Below are 17214 nucleotides of genomic sequence, written 5' to 3'. Positions count from 1 at the left end.
TTGATGAATGATGTTTTGGACTGAACTCCGTTTTGACGCGAATTCCCTTGTTGGGTCATTTGCGATTTACACCACACAAACCATACACCATATGATTGAAAGAAAAATCCTCATTCAAAAAGTAAATAGATACCTAGATGATCAGACGCAAGCTCAAAGGGAACAGAGACAAACACAGAGAGAATGGAATTAAAGAAAGATATCAACTGCATTCAATCCCCATCCCGACTACAAGACCCATACTATCCTGTCTCCAGAACCCTTCCGCTTAATGTCCTATAGGTTCAACGGTTGGTCTCTCGTATTGACCGGGCTTGATGACACCCTCGTTGATCAAGTTGTCGTAGTGACCTTGTTTCGAGTTGAAGTATTCGTACTTCTTCTTGGACCAGTAGTAGACACCGTAGACTGAGTATGACAGAAAACAAACAATGGTTAGTGTTACTCCAATATCCCGAACGATCAACCCTAGAAAAAGAAGTAGATTTCTATCCTGGATTGAGAGTCCTATTGCATGTGGATCTTATCTGATCTTGATTGCTTCGCATTTGTATTTGTTGGATAAGCACGAAGTCACTCACAGAATAAAAGAGGGGGAGCGGCATAAGGCAAGTGACCCATCACTCTCGAGAAACCATTGAAGATGTATCCGTTAAGGGCACCAGCCATGGCTCGTTGTCGGTATGGGGAGACACCTATAGTCGTTCGAATGATACAGGACAGAGTGATATCACAGAGATTGATTATGAACGGGAAAGTGGGAATGAGAATGGATATCGAATAGTTATTGTCATTGCGATCGGTGAGACGATAGTAAATAAGTAGTCATACAATCAGTATCTTCCTTTTCGGTTTCGAGATGGATAGATGAGAAGAAGACACTCAGTCTCACCATAAGTCTTGATACCTTTTTGAGGTAATGATCCCATATCACCCCACCAACCGATCTGCAATTGACATTAGACATATCAGTTTCCGATAGCCTATTTCCCATTATCATAACTTCTGTCTTCCATTCCTGCATCATGGTCCTTGAACACCCTGTCTCATCCCTCCCATAACCTGACTAAAGTCATATATATTGATCGAAGATACTCACGTAGGTTTTGGCTATTTATCGTTCACACTCATCAGCATTCCATTCTGCCTTGAGAATCTGAGATCATCGATGAGAGATGACTTACGGCCGGGCATGCCTGAGTGAGCGGGGGCTGAAGGTCTCATCTTGGCTTATCTACTCTTGCTCTGAATGATATGTGTTGAAAGAATGACAAGCACAAGAAGGATGGTATTCAGTGTTGTTCGGATGAATTGCTGTTGGTGGTGAGTGCTGAGTGGTGAGTGGTCAAAAGGGGATTGGACCAATGATATCAATCATTTTGAGTGAAAACTACCGCTATTTACTTAAACCAGTGACCCACTTAAGAGACAATGTTGCTTCGTCCAACTCTGTGTCTCGCATTCCATACATCACATCTCAAAAGCTACATCTATCGCACAAACACATATATAGACCATCAGCGATACATACCCATCCTCCATCCCAGGCTATCCGACGTGGCCGCCGAGAATAAAAACGAAAACAAATAACTTTCATCACCTTATACCTCACCGACTCATCCACACACCATGACCCTCCTCTCTACCATCCTCGGATTCAGCGCATTCGGTTTTGGAGCTAGATGTTTCCAGCTGGGATTACAAAAGAGGCCTATCTTCGATGGTGAGTAGGACCATTCCCTGCTTGGATCAGAAGCATCAATAATAGAGTTCATCGGGACGAGGCAGAGTCCCGAAAGGCAAAATCTTGTACAGACTGGGGGGAAGGCGGTTGGATTGTGCGATTGTCAATGATAACAATTGATGGAGAATAAGGACGTCGGTCCAACACGGAATCGATAGGCCAGATAGGCGCAGGGTAGACTCGACTCTCATGGATAATTCTCGAGAATGGCTTTATCCTTACAACCCGTCGATGCAATTATGGAGGATATTGGATTTTGTTATTTCAGGATTGGAGGGGTTAATCACCTGAAGGTGTCCACTTGCTGACCCATCAATCCGATACAGCCCCATCAGGTCATCTGATATCGACGGCCGCATTTGGTGTATTAGGTTACGGAGCCTTCTACGCAGATAAGAAACAGTACGTTAGGCATCCACACTGTTTCTTCAAATGTATCCATTGACGAGTTGATTTTTCTTTCTACTTTCCTTCTCTCTCTATCATATCGGCGTACTGCTCTTATCGACCATTGAACAATCTCCGCATGGCCCATCCCCACGCTGCGTCGAGACAGAACCGCCCTCTTAGCCGAGAAGAAGAAGATCTTATTAGAAAGGAGAGAAAAGGAAAATCTCGAATGGCAAGCTACCAAAGGTCAAGGTCATGCTGTATAGACTTGAGATATATATATATACTCATATGCATTGATTGGGTCGTATAAGGCGGTTCTCCGATCAGATTACTGAATATAGTATCCACCTTTCACTGGATCTGAGGTACAATTGGATACGTAACGTGCTCCGCAAATTATCGATTTTTTGCGATTCGAAACTAAATTCAATGATGGCTCTCAGAACTGCAAAAGCTTGAATACTACTTTGACGATCTATGCAATCTTTCTACCTACCCCTCAGGCATGCTCGATATACCGACCGCTAGTGTAACGTCTTCCACAAAGACATCAATCCATCCAAGAACGGCACTCGAATCAATTGGTATGGTACAAATGAAAATGCATTCTATGCCATATCAACCCAAGACCCACCGACACCTACACTTCCACCTCGGGTTCAAGATCACCAAAAGGTCTCGATCTGAAATAACTCTCATCGAACCAATGTACTCTTACGAAACCATCTTCCGCACCTGACGCGTAGGCTTTACCTTGTGGGTGAACAGCGAGGGTGTTGATAGGGCCGCTGAAAGAATATCAGAATATATTCAGTATTGTGTGTGAAGCAAGCGTATGACGTTGATGATATTTGAAATTGAGATGCCAACCACTCACAAATGTCCTTTCACCCTACCTACTTCCTCTTCAAACAATTTATGCCAGAATCTCGATTCGAATTTACCAGCTCGTTGCGATGTGGTAGTTACCGACATAGCATCTTGACCACCACCTAAGATTATCTATAATATGAAAAAGCACATCGAGACATACCAATATTAGCGTTCTCCATGTTTAATTAATGATATTCGAGTAGAATAGGTCATGAAGGGAAATTATAAAGGAAAGACACTAACGTATGGTCGTAAAGGTGCGATACAAGCACTGTTCAATGGTGTTTCCGTAGGGAACACTTTCATCTCCTCGAGTGTTTCCGAATCGAAGATCTAACGCACAACAGCGAATGTCAGTATGATCGCTCATCAAGATTATGACAAGCAGGTTTCGTGGTGGAATAACCCACCCTAGCAGTCTTATCCTTACTACTCGTGATGAAATAAGTTCCATCAGGACTCGATTGAATATCCGTAATCTCTCCTGAATGAGCATCATCCACGTAATTCACTTCTTCTCCCGATTTGACATCGTATTTCGCTACTTTCCCACTCTCGTGTCCGGTCAATATGTATTCTGATAATGGTGTCCACAAGGCAACGGTCGCTTTGGATCCTGAAAGGGTCATGGTGGTTATTGGAGTGGTGGTTTCTAACAAAAAAACAAAACAGAATCAGCTCAATTGATCCCTTTGAAATTCATTTACTTGTGAGAAAAATCGAACTCACGCGAAGTAGGTTCATCCCTGTTTATCTTATATATCCTGATGATTGATGGTTGTCCACTTCGCTGTTCGGTAATCGATAAGATAGTGTCGTCATCCTCGCTACAAATTGTAACATCGGTGTTAGCTCTGCATCTCTAATGACACCCGACGATCGTTCTCTTCATCATCCATCTACTCGCTTTATAACACCATCGTACACCAGTGGCTCAAACATTGACATAGCTAGTTGGAATTTTTCCCGTATCCAATATATCTCCCTCTTCCTCTTGTCCAACATGGCCTCACCAATCCCTTCACGAGAGTATTCCCAATCGTGAAACCTAAAAGATCAAAAAAAAAGATCTCCGACTCACTTCCATGCAACCCTCTTGACAGCAGTCAAAAATTCCCAAGTAAACAGACATTTCCCTGTAGCGATCTCCCATAACTTCATCGTGTTGTCCGCCGCTCCAGTGATAAGGAATCGTGTTTGGGCTGTGGGTTGAATAAAAGCAGTCAGTGATCGTCAAGGCATATACGATATAGTTTAGTCTTCGTCCTCCAGTGTTACTGCCATACTATTTCGAAACATTTCAAATCACACGCTAGAATTCGATCAATCCTGGATTATACACTTCTCCCTTTCCGACTTTTATCGTGTATCATGAATGATTCTCCAATTCACGATAGCCGCCCAGCAGATTCTCAATGATCCAGAATCGATATTGAAATCGATATGGGATCATTCATCTTTGACCGTTCCCAATTCGTAATTTACCATTCCTTCAGTATCCACCCGTTCTCCATTCCTGCATCCAGATCTCGTACCTGCATTGTTGAATTATTTCTGAAAACGAAACTCACAATCAACAGCGACCGTCCATACCGTACCGTTATGTCCTCCATCACCTTTTATACCTCCAAATGTCCCTAACCTCTCACCGTTGGACGTGAACCAGGCATTTACGACTGAATCTTTTGATGCTGAGAATAAGAGATCTCCTTCGGAGTTGAAAACGATTTGAGTGAGGGAACGCTCGTGGCCTAGAGTAATAGCATGATGTTCAAATGAGCTTTGTATTTTAGGTATGGACGAGGAAGATGGGGCAACAAACCTTGAAGGATGATCGGTTTCTACATAATCAAAGCATGTATCAGCTATCTTCCTATTTCGTCAACAACCATACAGCTGATCACTTACCATCTTGTCTCGTCTGTGTTTGGCCTTTTTAGCAAGTTGATTCTATGTGATATGTTTACAATGCAGCCTTTTCAATCTCGAATTCAACAGACCTCGAACAATGAACAACCTGTCTTCAACTTTTGAAGCCTGATGAACAAGTGGCACATGGACGGCGATATACGGAATTATGACCCTTTGGCGCAGATTTTCTCATTTTGCGCTTTTGCCACCCAGCGTGGTGCCGTGGATCAGAATCGTAATTTACATGCATCATTGCACAAGTGGGTGTATATAAACAGTACAGAACATGACAGAATCGCAACCAGAACCAAAACATAATGACCAAAGCATGTATATGTATAAGAACTAGAATCTCTGCTTCATCCTTGCTCCAACCATCTTCAAGTGAGCGTACACTTTGCCTATTATCCCAAAAGCAGAATAAGCTATAATTCCTTTCACCGAAGAGGATAATGCAGTTCAACTTACCTGGAGGAGAACCCAAGATCAAGGATACTATAGCGTCTCTGGCAATTTTGATATTCTGTACTGAACCGAGTATATGTATATGTCTGAATTCACACAGGAACAACTATCAGCTTGATTCACCAGTAAAAGGAGGAAGCTCACGTGTCGGCTAAGACTATACGAGTCCTACTGGCATTTTCGATTGAGAATTTCACTTTACCACCTTCACCAGCTATACGACCTGCATTGCGAACAGCCGTGATTAGCTAGGTGACACGTTCGATGGACAGGTAGATAGAAAGGGACATACCGATAGCTCTTGATAAGTGATCACCATGTAATGTCTTTACATCTTTGATTTCGAACGAATCGAGATACAAGTCATCTAATCGGAGTAATGCCAAAGCATCCTATTGAGGCATATCCGAACCGTCAAAGATCAGTTCGGGACATCCAATTCAGGTGAGAGGAAAGCAGAAAAAGATGAAATAAGATATGACTCACGTTGACATCAAATCCTAATGAAAAAGCTTTAACGAAATCTGCGCCTTTCTGAATAGCTCCCGAATCGACTGTATGGCCTGATGTCTGTATGTGATTGGAGTGCAATCAGCATTTGACCCAATGATCACACACGTCTTTCTTGACAATGAAGATTCGTGAGAATTGCAATTGAGAGGTAAATCATTGACTCGCCTTCAATTCCACAGCTCTTCTCATCGTATTCATCCTAACTTGCAATCCCAGCATATCCACCATAGGAGTATACAGATTCACCCATTCTTTCTTTAAGGGAGTCATTCGATGAGGTGGAATGGGTATCCTTCTGAATTCACCTTTCAGTACCCCATTAGCCTGAGATTGGGGCAAGGGGGCGAATCCAGACCCGGAACCACTGGCTGTACCAGCTGTACTGCTACTAGGTTCACCATTGGCGACTGAAGTTGTGCTGGAAATGACTACATCATCGTCATCTACATCCATAGATTGCTCGACGACTTTTGGGGTTGCTGGTTTCTTGGTTTTTTGAGATACGAGTGAGAGGGTTGGTTGAGCCTCGAGTTGAGCCTGAAGGGCTTTTTGACGATGGGATTTATGGGCCATATTGAGTAATCTTACGGATGAGGCAGCCGGTCGAGATGAAGGTGGGGAGTGGTATAAGACGATATGCACGATCTTTTAGATGAAATGTATAGTTGATTGATGATCCATTATGCGGCTCACAAAAACATGAAAATCAAAATCTCACACCGGACGCAGGTGGACACAACTTTTAACCGTGATCCCTGAATGATAATGATAGATAGCTGATACGACGTGGCATTGTTTTCATCCGTTTTTATCAGTTCAGCTACACCGTGGGAATGTATATAAACGGTGCCTGAGCTGACGAGTAAAATCAACTCAACCTTCGTGTTCAGTCAATTGCCACCACAACATTCAACTTTCGACTCTCAACTACACATATACTCTCCAGTCTGACCATCTTCCTTCCTCTTCCTTGACTAGGTTCTGACTATCTCGGCAGAACGTCTACTCGCGGAAACAGACAACATGCCACCCACCACATCATCTTCCTCAGCCCCCCATCGCAAAGCCGCTGCTTCCCCATACCAGAAGAGTGGTAAGCCTAACACTCATACTCATACTCGTAAACCATCGAAAAAGACAAAAGACACCATTTACGCTCAGAAAGCAGATGACGACCTTGTTGGGAGAAATGAGAACCGGAATGACAATGGGAAAGGGAATATGTTAGTCCTGCAAGTTCAAGTACCCCCTTCACCCACGTCAACCGATAAGACATCTCGAAAGAAGAAGAAAAAGAGGAAATCCAATGGCTTGGGAGAAGGTACAGGACCAGGTGAAGGTAAACCATCGATAGAAGAACGTATAACAGCAATGGTAGAAGAAGATAAGAAACCTTCAAAGATATCGAGAATGCTCGAAGATATCAGAGCTCCACCAGCTGAATCACCTTCGAGTTCACCTGAACCAGGAGTAGACCTTGAAAGTCAACTGGTCGCTCAAAATGATGCAGATATCGAAATGGACTCGCATGATCACACGCCAAATGGACCATTGTCAAATATCCCTGATGAGCACGGAAACAACGCTATCCCTTCGTCAGTATCTACGAAACTACCAATCATAAATAAAAAGCAGAAAGATCATATTCGAGGAAAGAAAACGAAGGAAACTCGCCTCGCATTCCTTGCTGAATATCATGCGAGAAACGAGCAGGAGATTATTCAGGAAAAAGAAAGGGAAGAGAGGGAACGAGCGAATAAAATAGCTCAAGAGGAATTGGAAAAAGTCAGATCCAGGACTGAGGAAGTTAGGAGAGAAGCTGAGAAAGTCAAAAAGGAGATTGAAGAGTTACAAAATAGGAAGAAACAGATGATAGAAGAAGAAAGTAAAGCAAAATTGAAAAGTGAAGAAGAACGCAGGAGGAGAACAGATCAAGAGTTACAGAAAGTAAGGGAAGAGAAGAGGAAGTATAAGGATTTGCAAGATAAGGTTGATAATGCTCAGAATCAGTTGGATGAGATGAAAGTGAATTACGAGAGAGAGAAGATGAGTAGAACTGAAAAGGAACGATTGGTGGAGGAGGGTAAAAAGCAGGTAGAAGAAAGTCAGAGGAAGATTATCGAGATTGGAACTGTGAGTTATCGAACACAATTCTCTGTGTGTTGCGACTTTTCATCTATACATGCTGAGCTTCGGTTCTTGGTGTAGACCGTTAAAAAGCATGAGAACATCAAAAATGCCATCATCCATGCTCTTGAGTGTCCGATCTGCCTGATCACCATTGATGATCCCCATGTGTGAGTACAGTTGCTCTCCGGTTGTATTTCATCAGTTATGGTGACTGATGTGCTCTGTATTTTCAGCTTGTCTTGTGGGCATATGGCATGCAGACAATGGTAAGTTGACTTTTTTTTCGCCTTGGAATCGAGGCTCACAACTTATAAACGCGCATCCCAAAGCCTTATGGAATGGTTCCGCTCCCCCACTGCACTGAAACATGAACATCCAGAAGACATCACCCCTGAAACAGACCTATCGTATCGTACGAAGCTCTGTCATGTCTGTCGTTCTGTCGTCCTTCGTAAACCCGCGAGATTATTCTTCCTCAGGGCTATCCTCGAACCACTGGGATTATTCCAACACAAAGACGTCCCCCCTGCTGGATCTCAAGACGTTGATCTGTGGGACAAATTATTCCCCGTCGAATCATATACTTATAAATTGTATGATCCCACGGACGATACGACTAGATGCCCCGAGTGCCTAGGAGAGATTGCTGATAGTGTATGTCAAGGGTGTAATTTGGGATTCAGTGATCAAAGTGATCTAGGGGAAGATTTGGATTTGATCGATGGAGAGGAAGAATCGGTTCATGGGAGTGTGTTGGGTGATGGAGATATCATCAGAATTGATAATGATAATGACGATGGATCATCTACTCCAAGTTCGAGTGATTCAAGTGATGTCGAAGACGGGCTGCGAAGACGAGCTGGAACGGACACACCTCGTTCAAGGAGAAATAGGAACGCTCCTCCACCTCCTCCACCACTCAACAACTTACTCAACATCTTGACTGCTATCGATGATGAAGCTGAGGATGATGATGGGTCGTATGGTTCCAGTGAGGACGAGAGAGAGCCAAATTCGGAAGATGAGTATGGAGGGTCATTCATCGATGATGATGCGGAAGAGGAAGAAGAGGAGGATGGAGGAGGAGATGTATCTATGGTGGATTGTGATGAAGAAGAGGAGAGTGAAGACGAAGCTCCTAGAAGGAGGTGAGTCCCCGTCACAAATCAATGATGTTTGTAGAGGAATCCTAGACGCCAATGCTCTGCTTCGTAGAATCAAAACGCGTTCAAGACGAATCGACCCTGATGAAGATGAACGAACAGAGAATGAGGAAGATGAGGAAGAAGATGATCAACCTGTATTCAGAGGTAGTCGATTCAGAAGACAGAGGTCTCAAGTCATCGCTATCTCAGATAGTGAATAGGTCAATCACCCAACGATCTAGAGCTCGACGCTAGCACAGGACAATATTACATATCATACGAACAGATGAATTCTTGCTCCATACGAGATACCTCCTTCGCATACACTCATACACTATACATGATTGTGCTACACTGAACACGACCACTTCCACTAATACAATCACCACAATCACTATCACGATGATCAATATACTATTGTCTGTTGCTATATATATTATTTCTGTACTTTATCACTGCATAGATTATCACGTATGGAAAGTGTTTTATGTAAAATGCAATGTCAAATCGTATTTCTACATGGTGAAGTAAGCAAGGTGGAGGTGACACCCCGCCTTGAAAAGCGGATGACGAGTATCTTTATGTAGGATTCCCGAATTTTCCGGAGAATATGACATGTGGTGTAGCGTAGGTCGGTTAAAGTGAGATGAGATGGGTCCGGTTCCGGTGAAGAGTACGAGAAGTGACAGTGACGTTTATTGAGAATGCTACTCACTGTAGAGCTATACTCGTAGATTCCTCCTATGAGCGTTCAGATAAGAGTGACTTTGGTGGAGAGTTTCGAAGAAGCTAGGTCAAAGGCCGTAAATCAGTTAGTAAGCATTCTTGATTCTTAACATATATATATATAAAGTGTTGGCGCAGAGTGTTCACCATCATCAAACGCATTTCCTCATGCCCAGCTCAATTCCAGAAAAGACTTGGCAAGTAAAACATCAACATATCTACACATTTTGTCATAGTCAATATGTCACAACAACAAAACAAACAAGTCGTTCTTCACGAAAGACCCCAAAGAGGTCCTATTACAGATACGACTTTTAAAATCCAACAATCAGAGATTAAACAACCTGGTGAAGGAGAGGTATTGGTAAAAGTTGAATATGTTTCTATCGTAAGTGATCAACCGACCAACCGACCCCGACCCTTCCGTTCCACCTTTCAGTTCTTCATGCGTCGTACTTCCTGCCTCGTCACCTGTGCATTTAGTGGACAGATGGCTAATTGCAATACCTGTGTCTATGACTTTCATGGTGAATGTAGGATCCAACCATGCGAGGATGGCTCAATGATGTCAGATCATATCTTCCACCTGTCCAGATTGGCGCAGTGATGCGAGCTACCTCCCTCGGGAGAGTGGTCAAATCGAACGATTCGAACTTCAAAGAAGGCGATTTGGTGTTTGATACTTTCGGCTGGCAGGAATATTGGACTGGACCTGGTAAAGCCATTCAAAAAAGGGTGTGAGTATATACTATCGACTCGCACATCATCCCGGACCCGATGGTCATATGAGTCGAAATGGAGGATTGCTGATTGTGATACTGGGGAATTTATAGTACACCCGAAGGTGGAAGGGATATTGATCATATGGGATTATATGGATTGACCGGAATGACAGCTTACATCGTACGTACTTTCACGTATAAGCTGTCATGCTGAACAATCCTGTTCGTATGGCTAACCGCTGTGGTGAAACAATACAGGGTCTCTTCGAGATTGGTAAACTCAAGGACGGTGATCACATAGTCATCTCAGGAGCAGCAGGTGCTGTAGGACAAGTGAGTATCAATCCTCCATCGAAAGACATAATTTTGTCGACTTTCGACGCCCTCGACGATGTGAAATCTAGCTGCACCTATAATTATTTGATTGAACTGACAAGTATATCCGTTTACTAGATCGCCACTCAAATTGCCGTCGCCCACCCCAAATGTACCGTAACAGCCATAGCAGGTTCTCAAGAGAAGCTCGACTACCTCAAGAAACTTGGTGCTCATAATGTATTGAATTACAAGGATTCAGACTTCAAGAAGAAGTTCAAGGAAGTCGGAACGATTGACGTTTACTTTGACAATGGTGAGTCACGAGATCGCATACCCAGACAGATTTCTATCTTTACTTTCAATTATTCGAATTGAAGGTAAGCTTACTTGAACGCTTATGGATTCACAGTCGGTGGCGAAATCCTTGATCTCGCTTTGGGTCAGCTCAACCCCTACGCTAGGATTATCGCTTGTGGTGCTATCTCAGCTTATAAGTGAGTTATTCCATCACTTACCGTTAGTGACCGGCATGTGGGATATTGATGGAACAACATCATTGTAGCGCCGAGAAACCTGCACCTATATACAACTATTTCAACCTCGTATCCATGAAATCAACCATGAGAGGATTCATCGTCCTTGACCATACCGATAAATTCCAAGAAGGCGCGAAATACCTCTCCGAATTGGTAAAAGAAGGAAAGTTGAAGGCTGATTATCATGTCACCTATGGATTGGATACTTGCGTGGGAACTTTGAGAGATATGTTCGAAGGTAAGAACTTCGGTAAGACCGTTGTCAGCTTGAAAGATCAGAAGGAAGAAAGTGAGAAGAGTAAATTGTAAACAAGTGTGAAGAAGTCAAATAGTATGTAGGATGTATGCAGTGTTCCATGTTTTTAGACGAAGACCAATATACTTCAAACTGCTTCCAGGTCATATAATAAATCCATATTTTCCGGATGATCGATATAGTTGATTTCTCCTTGGGTGAATGATTCATAGTCCAGTAACATCGCCTCATCATCAGTAAACTTTTCGGCATCTTCCTTATGCTCGACCATATCACTGAAAGACGTCATAGGAGATGAGTTTGAAGCAGGCGATGACATATGGGATTCCGTGAATCCTACATCGAAGCTGTTCCTCATGGTTGGAGAATATTTCACGTCGGTCAAGTTCACTTCTTCGTCGCCTTCCTCCTTCTCGTCAGCCCCGTCTCTACCTGTCCTCCTGGCATACTCAAACATGATCCCCGTAACGTCCTCCATCTGTTCAGGAGGTAATTGGGAAAGCTGTCTTCCGAGGGTATCATCCCCGCTACTCTGTATATATTGCAGATACTCTGGGTGATAGACACTTTTGAATATAGATGGCAGAATCCTCCACGGTACGGTCCTCTGACGATTCCCTATCGGTATTCCATTTTGGTCTTGTTTCGCTTCAACACGTTCTGTGTATAACTCCATTAGATCATGCAGCCATGTGGATCTATCGGATCCATTGGATCCATTGGATCTATCAGATCTGGGATGACTTTTGCACCACGCTCGGACTGTACCGGGTTTTTGAACCTGTGAGTATTCCGTCGACAAAGTGTATAGTAGTGTAAGTACCCATGAGGATCATAGAATATTTAATCTAGTCAAGTTCAACTGACTTACACATCGAGCACACAACGTTACCTGATCGTCACCATACAATTGACAGTTCACCCTACATCTCCCAACCTCATCAACCCCACGTCCATACTTCTTATATTGATTCGAATCTTTGATATCCGAAACGTTTTCGTTCAGGGAGGTACCACTACCCTTGCTCTTAGTCCTATTACTGTTGGATAAATCCACTATTCGCCTTCCCTCACATCGTCCTTGATAGGTAATCGAGTTCTTCGTTCTCCCCGTAGCATCCTGATGGTGCTCATCACTCTTTTTCAGACGGGATTCCTTCGTAATCGTACAGCTAGTCTTCCTACTTCTGATTGTTGATTGCGATTTACACCTGTCTGACCAATTCTTTGATCTGCTTCCATCTAAGATCTGACGATGTGAACCTTTCCGCCTTTTCATACTTTTCATTCCTTCGGGTTTCTTACCTGCCACAATATCCACTACGTATTTCGCCCATGGACTTGGGTACAATTCATCTATCAGACATTCTCTCTGGTATGATGGGTAACTCTCTACAGCTTCAGTAAGGAGGTTATTCTCTCCTCTTTTCGTACATTCAGTTGCGAACAGGTGTGAATGAGAATAATCTGTCATCTATCGCACCAGTATAAGAAACCATCCAGTCCATTTTATCAGTTCCGTACAGCACTGTTGGTGGCGGTTCAATAAGAGGAATGTCCATCTATCGACTCACGCATTTATAACAAATCGTTTCTTTCCCTGTACCATAGTTTTCCATCATATGACGACCTCCTGAAGTTGAAGTTGAAGCTGTAGTCGAAGAGCCGTGGTTTTTTGTAGTAAATTTACTACTACTGTGATCGCCTGGACAGGGATATTCGACCAATGTGAACCCACTTCTTCTTTTGGCCATTTTTTCAATCTTATAACGAAACAGCAGACCATTTATATTGGGAAAAGTCACTGAAGTCGTCTTGCCTCCCTTGCTTCTATCTACTATGGTCCGAATGAAATACCGGTACGGTGCTAACATCACCACGGGGATCTAATTTGAAATATAAAAGCTCACATCGTACGACCAGTGTGAAATCACCTTTGTTCGATGTTGGTTGTAAGAAAAATTGTATGTATGCACAATGCATGGGTTGAATGTATGTCCTTTGACGTGAAATGACGAGGGGGGTCTCGCTTGTATGTACAGTACATTACAGTAATGAAAAGATCCTTTCTATTGGAGTCTATCGAGTAATATACGTACATCCTTGAATTCTCTTCTGCCACTTTTGATATCCAGATAACCTCGACATCCCTACCATCTTGGTTGACTTTCACAAAGAGCGACTCGTTCACAAGTCATGCACTTGATCATGAGTCTCTCTGACAATCTTGCGAGTCACCCTTTTAAGGGGTATCCCAACCGGGCTCGGTATAATCGGGATTAGTAGAATAACCACAAGAGCTTGGCATGCCTGTCATTGAATAATCATCCATCCCGTGTCCGTAGCCAGTCGAATCAAATGCTCCGTAACCCTCTGATAAGAGTGCAGAATACAGTCTACCTTCCACCGTTGAGTCCTGCAACAAATTGGGGTCTATGAATGCTTCAAAAGGGTATGAAACATTGCGGCCATAGCTGGTGGTGCTCCCCTCTTGTGGAACATTGAAGTCGGTTTCGCATATGGGAGGTTGCAGTGTTGTATACGTCTCGCTGATCATTCCAGGTACGCCAATCGAAGTTGTCTCTTCAGGAGCTTCATTGGTTATACGTCTGCTTTGCCAACCTCTGATTGCGTTTTCCGAGTGAGTTATTGTCCTGTTTTTAAACTTTGTAGGATCGAAACTTCCATACTTCCTCCTCTTTCGTGTAGATTGTGCAATGTCAGCAACGTTTGTTGCACCGGCTTCGCCTTGACTGAGCCATTTTCTGTAGTACAATTTCCATTCTAGTGGATTCCCACCCTCGCTTGAGCATTGCCCTTTGTAAGTGGGGTAATAATCCATCGCTTGTGTAAGAGAATTGGTTTGAGAATCAGTCTTGAACATTGCTAAAGAAGCTTGACTATGACCCCATCGATCGCTCTGGATATATGAATATCCGCGATCTCATCAATCAACACAGCCAAAGGATATGGGTCGACGAGTTCACTCACACAATTCGTACATATCACTGTCTTATCTTCATGACCTTCTGCCACTCTCATACAATGTGCCAAACCCGAGTTCTGGGTATCATCGCCGTTCGGATTTTGAAGTCGTTTGGAACTGAATTGTTGGGAAATATGGTCAGCTGGACAGGGACATGGAACGATTCTGTATTTTGAGGATTCTTTGCGAGGCATATTGTTAGAAATTTGTATATTAATATCGCTGCCAAGACGAGTGTTTCATACAGAGCTCAATATCGTTCCGATACGAAATTGATGGGGGATGTGGGAGAAACGAGCATGTGCAATTTCCACATACCGTACATAGCGTGGGACGTGATAGTGAGCGATATAGCGACCTCTTGAACAGAACAATGCACGCTCATCCAAGAGAGCCGAGAAGAAAGGATCACCTTTCCGCTTGAAACTGAATAAAGCGCACTTCCTTAGTCTATAGATAAAATAGTTCCGATAGCTATAACGGATATCATATGCTGCGTGTGGGTACTGACTATAAGGATGATATCTAACGTCCGTTTTTCCTTACTTACAACAACTGGTACCTCTTATTCTATCCATTCACTGTCTTCTACGACATAAAACCTCAAACAGTTGGAGTTGGGCGTGTGATATCGCCAAGTATGAATCCCCTTAAGCACCCCGCCACGGTAAGTTATCAATACGGTAAGTTACACATTGGATCATCTCTACAAGATCTGTATCCGTCCCCATCCCTGAGTCTCCTTTGATCGACGATCAATAAAATATCTGTTATAGCATATATGAATGAAAGGAAGAATCTTTTATGAATGGTGAATTGGCCCTCTTTCACATAGTGCATGACTGAGGGGAATATTATCATAAAGTTCTGCTGTTTTTCCAAGAGAAAAGTCCTACAGCATCTGTCAACGTGTCACACATCAAATTTGTTATTGATACATTTTTGCATTGTATTGTGTAGTTTACTGTAACTTGACTGTGAGCCCGTCTTCAAATATGTTTCGCCTGACTCAATGTGAGTTCCCATTTGCCCTCATCTCCTCGTACGCAGTCCACGACATGACATGGCATGTCATACTTACATCAATGTGTTCCCAGTTTGTGTCCTTCTGAGTACGCTCATTACTCTCCGATCGGCACTGGGAGCTCCGTCACCGCCACAGGAACAAGATATCCGCGCTCGTCAAGAATCGGGTGAAGAAGGTGTACAATTGATGAAAACACAGGGACCTTCATATAAGGATATCAAACAATGTGAGTCGTTGAAGACTGTACTCGTACTCGTACTACATGATGACAATTCTCAATCGTGACTGATTGCACAGAATCTGTTTGTTACTGTATTTATACGTATTGGTGTGTTAATAAAACTATATGCCCTTATGGCTTTTCAGATGATACAATTGGAGACTTTACGGGAATTAAAAATTCCCTAGCTGCTCTTGCTCTTCATCCACCACCTAAGTGGGTTGATGATCATATCGTCGATTTGACCAATGGTGTCGGACAGAAGGGAATGAAGACTACTAATGGGAGTTTCCTCTTACATAACATTACTTCACAGACAGAAACAGAAGAAGGAGGTAGGAAATCTTTCCTGTATGATATAGTTGATGTGAAGAGTAAATATTCTGTTGAACAAGTCCAAGATAATTGGTAAGTTTTGTTTGTTTAAGGGATCCTATGATTCCCTGTACGACTCCTGGATGTGCTACACTGTATGATATGATTTGATATAGTACTTTACTGTACGGTATACGAGTACCTGATATGACTTGATGCTGATAATTTGATAACGAAGGTGGTGGCAAGGTTTAGAATTAGCTTTATTGGAGAATATGCCTTCACAACTGAGCTCGGACTTCATCGACAGAACTTCTCCATCAGTCGTTTTGAACATGTTAACGGGTTTACAGACCGAGTCCATCAATGTCAAAGATATTTCAGATGATGAATATAGTGAGCTTATCTGTATACAGCCTGTACAAGGTATTATATATGTGTATGTATGAATAGTTGACTAATTGTTGTTGTGTAGTGAAAATTCTCAATGATAATAAAGATAAAGTAATCGTGGTTGAAACTACCGATCTTGCATATACTTATTATAGAATAATCCTTGATGTGAAATCGGATACAGAGTAAGTCCAGTACATAGCTTACTTCTTGATTCGTCAAGTCAGGATGTTTGACTGATAGATTGGGTTGGATTGTTCTGTCGTCCTGTTCAGGATAACAAGTACTGAGCTGTATGGCGAAAAATGGGCCGTACCGTATACGTGTACATCGAAGGATCTGAGACAGAAGTATGGAGGTATAACACTTCTCAAGTATTAATAGTATGTACTGCACATACTCTGTGAAATTTTGATACGAGTCATAGTAAACACTGTAACTTACTGTAATGTACAAACATATCTGTATATATTAAATATTAACTAATTTCTGTATCACGTACGGCATCGTTTCTTTTCAACCCCAAGATTATTTCACTGCA

General features: G+C 42.7%; 9 protein-coding genes across 9 annotated transcripts; 4 read left to right on the top strand and 5 right to left on the bottom strand.

The window, feature by feature from the left end:
* Window positions 1–268: 268 nt before the first annotated feature.
* I203_100230 (uncharacterized protein) lies at window positions 269–1224 on the bottom strand (the record flags this gene model as incomplete). The annotated part of the gene is made up of 5 exons (XM_019149168.1): window positions 269–408; window positions 582–695; window positions 893–947; window positions 1100–1110; window positions 1185–1224. The coding sequence occupies 5 exons, from the start codon at window positions 1222–1224 to the stop codon at window positions 269–271; spliced, it is 360 nt and encodes a 119-aa protein (XP_019001695.1).
* A 405-nt stretch (window positions 1225–1629) lies between these two features.
* On the top strand, window positions 1630–2400 carry I203_100229 (uncharacterized protein; the record flags this gene model as incomplete). The annotated part of the gene is made up of 3 exons (XM_019149169.1): window positions 1630–1723; window positions 2071–2146; window positions 2301–2400. 3 exons carry the CDS (start codon window positions 1630–1632, stop codon window positions 2398–2400), a joined length of 270 nt encoding a protein of 89 aa, XP_019001696.1.
* Window positions 2401–2777: 377 nt separating this feature from the next.
* I203_100228 (eukaryotic translation initiation factor 3 subunit I) lies at window positions 2778–4921 on the bottom strand (the record flags this gene model as incomplete). Its single annotated transcript, XM_065516594.1, has 9 exons — window positions 2778–2925; window positions 3015–3139; window positions 3254–3343; window positions 3421–3662; window positions 3740–3837; window positions 4092–4212; window positions 4582–4761; window positions 4833–4851; window positions 4919–4921. The coding sequence occupies 9 exons, from the start codon at window positions 4919–4921 to the stop codon at window positions 2778–2780; spliced, it is 1026 nt and encodes a 341-aa protein (XP_065373412.1).
* A 345-nt stretch (window positions 4922–5266) lies between these two features.
* Window positions 5267–6472, bottom strand: I203_100227 (pre-rRNA-processing protein PNO1; the record flags this gene model as incomplete). Its single annotated transcript, XM_065516593.1, has 6 exons — window positions 5267–5322; window positions 5390–5472; window positions 5531–5609; window positions 5679–5778; window positions 5873–5956; window positions 6065–6472. 6 exons carry the CDS (start codon window positions 6470–6472, stop codon window positions 5267–5269), a joined length of 810 nt encoding a protein of 269 aa, XP_065373411.1.
* Window positions 6473–6922: 450 nt separating this feature from the next.
* On the top strand, window positions 6923–9395 carry I203_100226 (uncharacterized protein; the record flags this gene model as incomplete). The annotated part of the gene is made up of 5 exons (XM_019149172.1): window positions 6923–8032; window positions 8108–8196; window positions 8263–8295; window positions 8359–9177; window positions 9245–9395. 5 exons carry the CDS (start codon window positions 6923–6925, stop codon window positions 9393–9395), a joined length of 2202 nt encoding a protein of 733 aa, XP_019001699.1.
* A 746-nt stretch (window positions 9396–10141) lies between these two features.
* Window positions 10142–11785, top strand: I203_100225 (uncharacterized protein; the record flags this gene model as incomplete). The annotated part of the gene is made up of 7 exons (XM_019149173.1): window positions 10142–10288; window positions 10438–10637; window positions 10734–10803; window positions 10881–10955; window positions 11076–11253; window positions 11350–11434; window positions 11503–11785. The coding sequence occupies 7 exons, from the start codon at window positions 10142–10144 to the stop codon at window positions 11783–11785; spliced, it is 1038 nt and encodes a 345-aa protein (XP_019001700.1).
* Window positions 11786–11859: 74 nt separating this feature from the next.
* I203_100224 (uncharacterized protein) lies at window positions 11860–13486 on the bottom strand (the record flags this gene model as incomplete). The annotated part of the gene is made up of 3 exons (XM_019149174.1): window positions 11860–12513; window positions 12604–13206; window positions 13307–13486. 3 exons carry the CDS (start codon window positions 13484–13486, stop codon window positions 11860–11862), a joined length of 1437 nt encoding a protein of 478 aa, XP_019001701.1.
* A 488-nt stretch (window positions 13487–13974) lies between these two features.
* Window positions 13975–14912, bottom strand: I203_100223 (uncharacterized protein; the record flags this gene model as incomplete). Its single annotated transcript, XM_019149175.1, has 2 exons — window positions 13975–14652; window positions 14724–14912. 2 exons carry the CDS (start codon window positions 14910–14912, stop codon window positions 13975–13977), a joined length of 867 nt encoding a protein of 288 aa, XP_019001702.1.
* An 869-nt stretch (window positions 14913–15781) lies between these two features.
* Window positions 15782–17054, top strand: I203_100222 (uncharacterized protein; the record flags this gene model as incomplete). Its single annotated transcript, XM_019149176.1, has 5 exons — window positions 15782–15971; window positions 16112–16373; window positions 16519–16676; window positions 16756–16858; window positions 16949–17054. 5 exons carry the CDS (start codon window positions 15782–15784, stop codon window positions 17052–17054), a joined length of 819 nt encoding a protein of 272 aa, XP_019001703.1.
* Between the last annotated feature and the right edge of the window lie 160 nt (window positions 17055–17214).

The sequence above is a fragment of the Kwoniella mangroviensis genome (genome assembly GCF_000507465.2).
Source record: "Kwoniella mangroviensis CBS 8507 chromosome 1 map unlocalized Ctg01, whole genome shotgun sequence".
Lineage (NCBI taxonomy): Eukaryota > Fungi > Basidiomycota > Tremellomycetes > Tremellales > Cryptococcaceae > Kwoniella > Kwoniella mangrovensis.
This window is presented reverse-complemented; position numbering and strand designations above follow the sequence as displayed.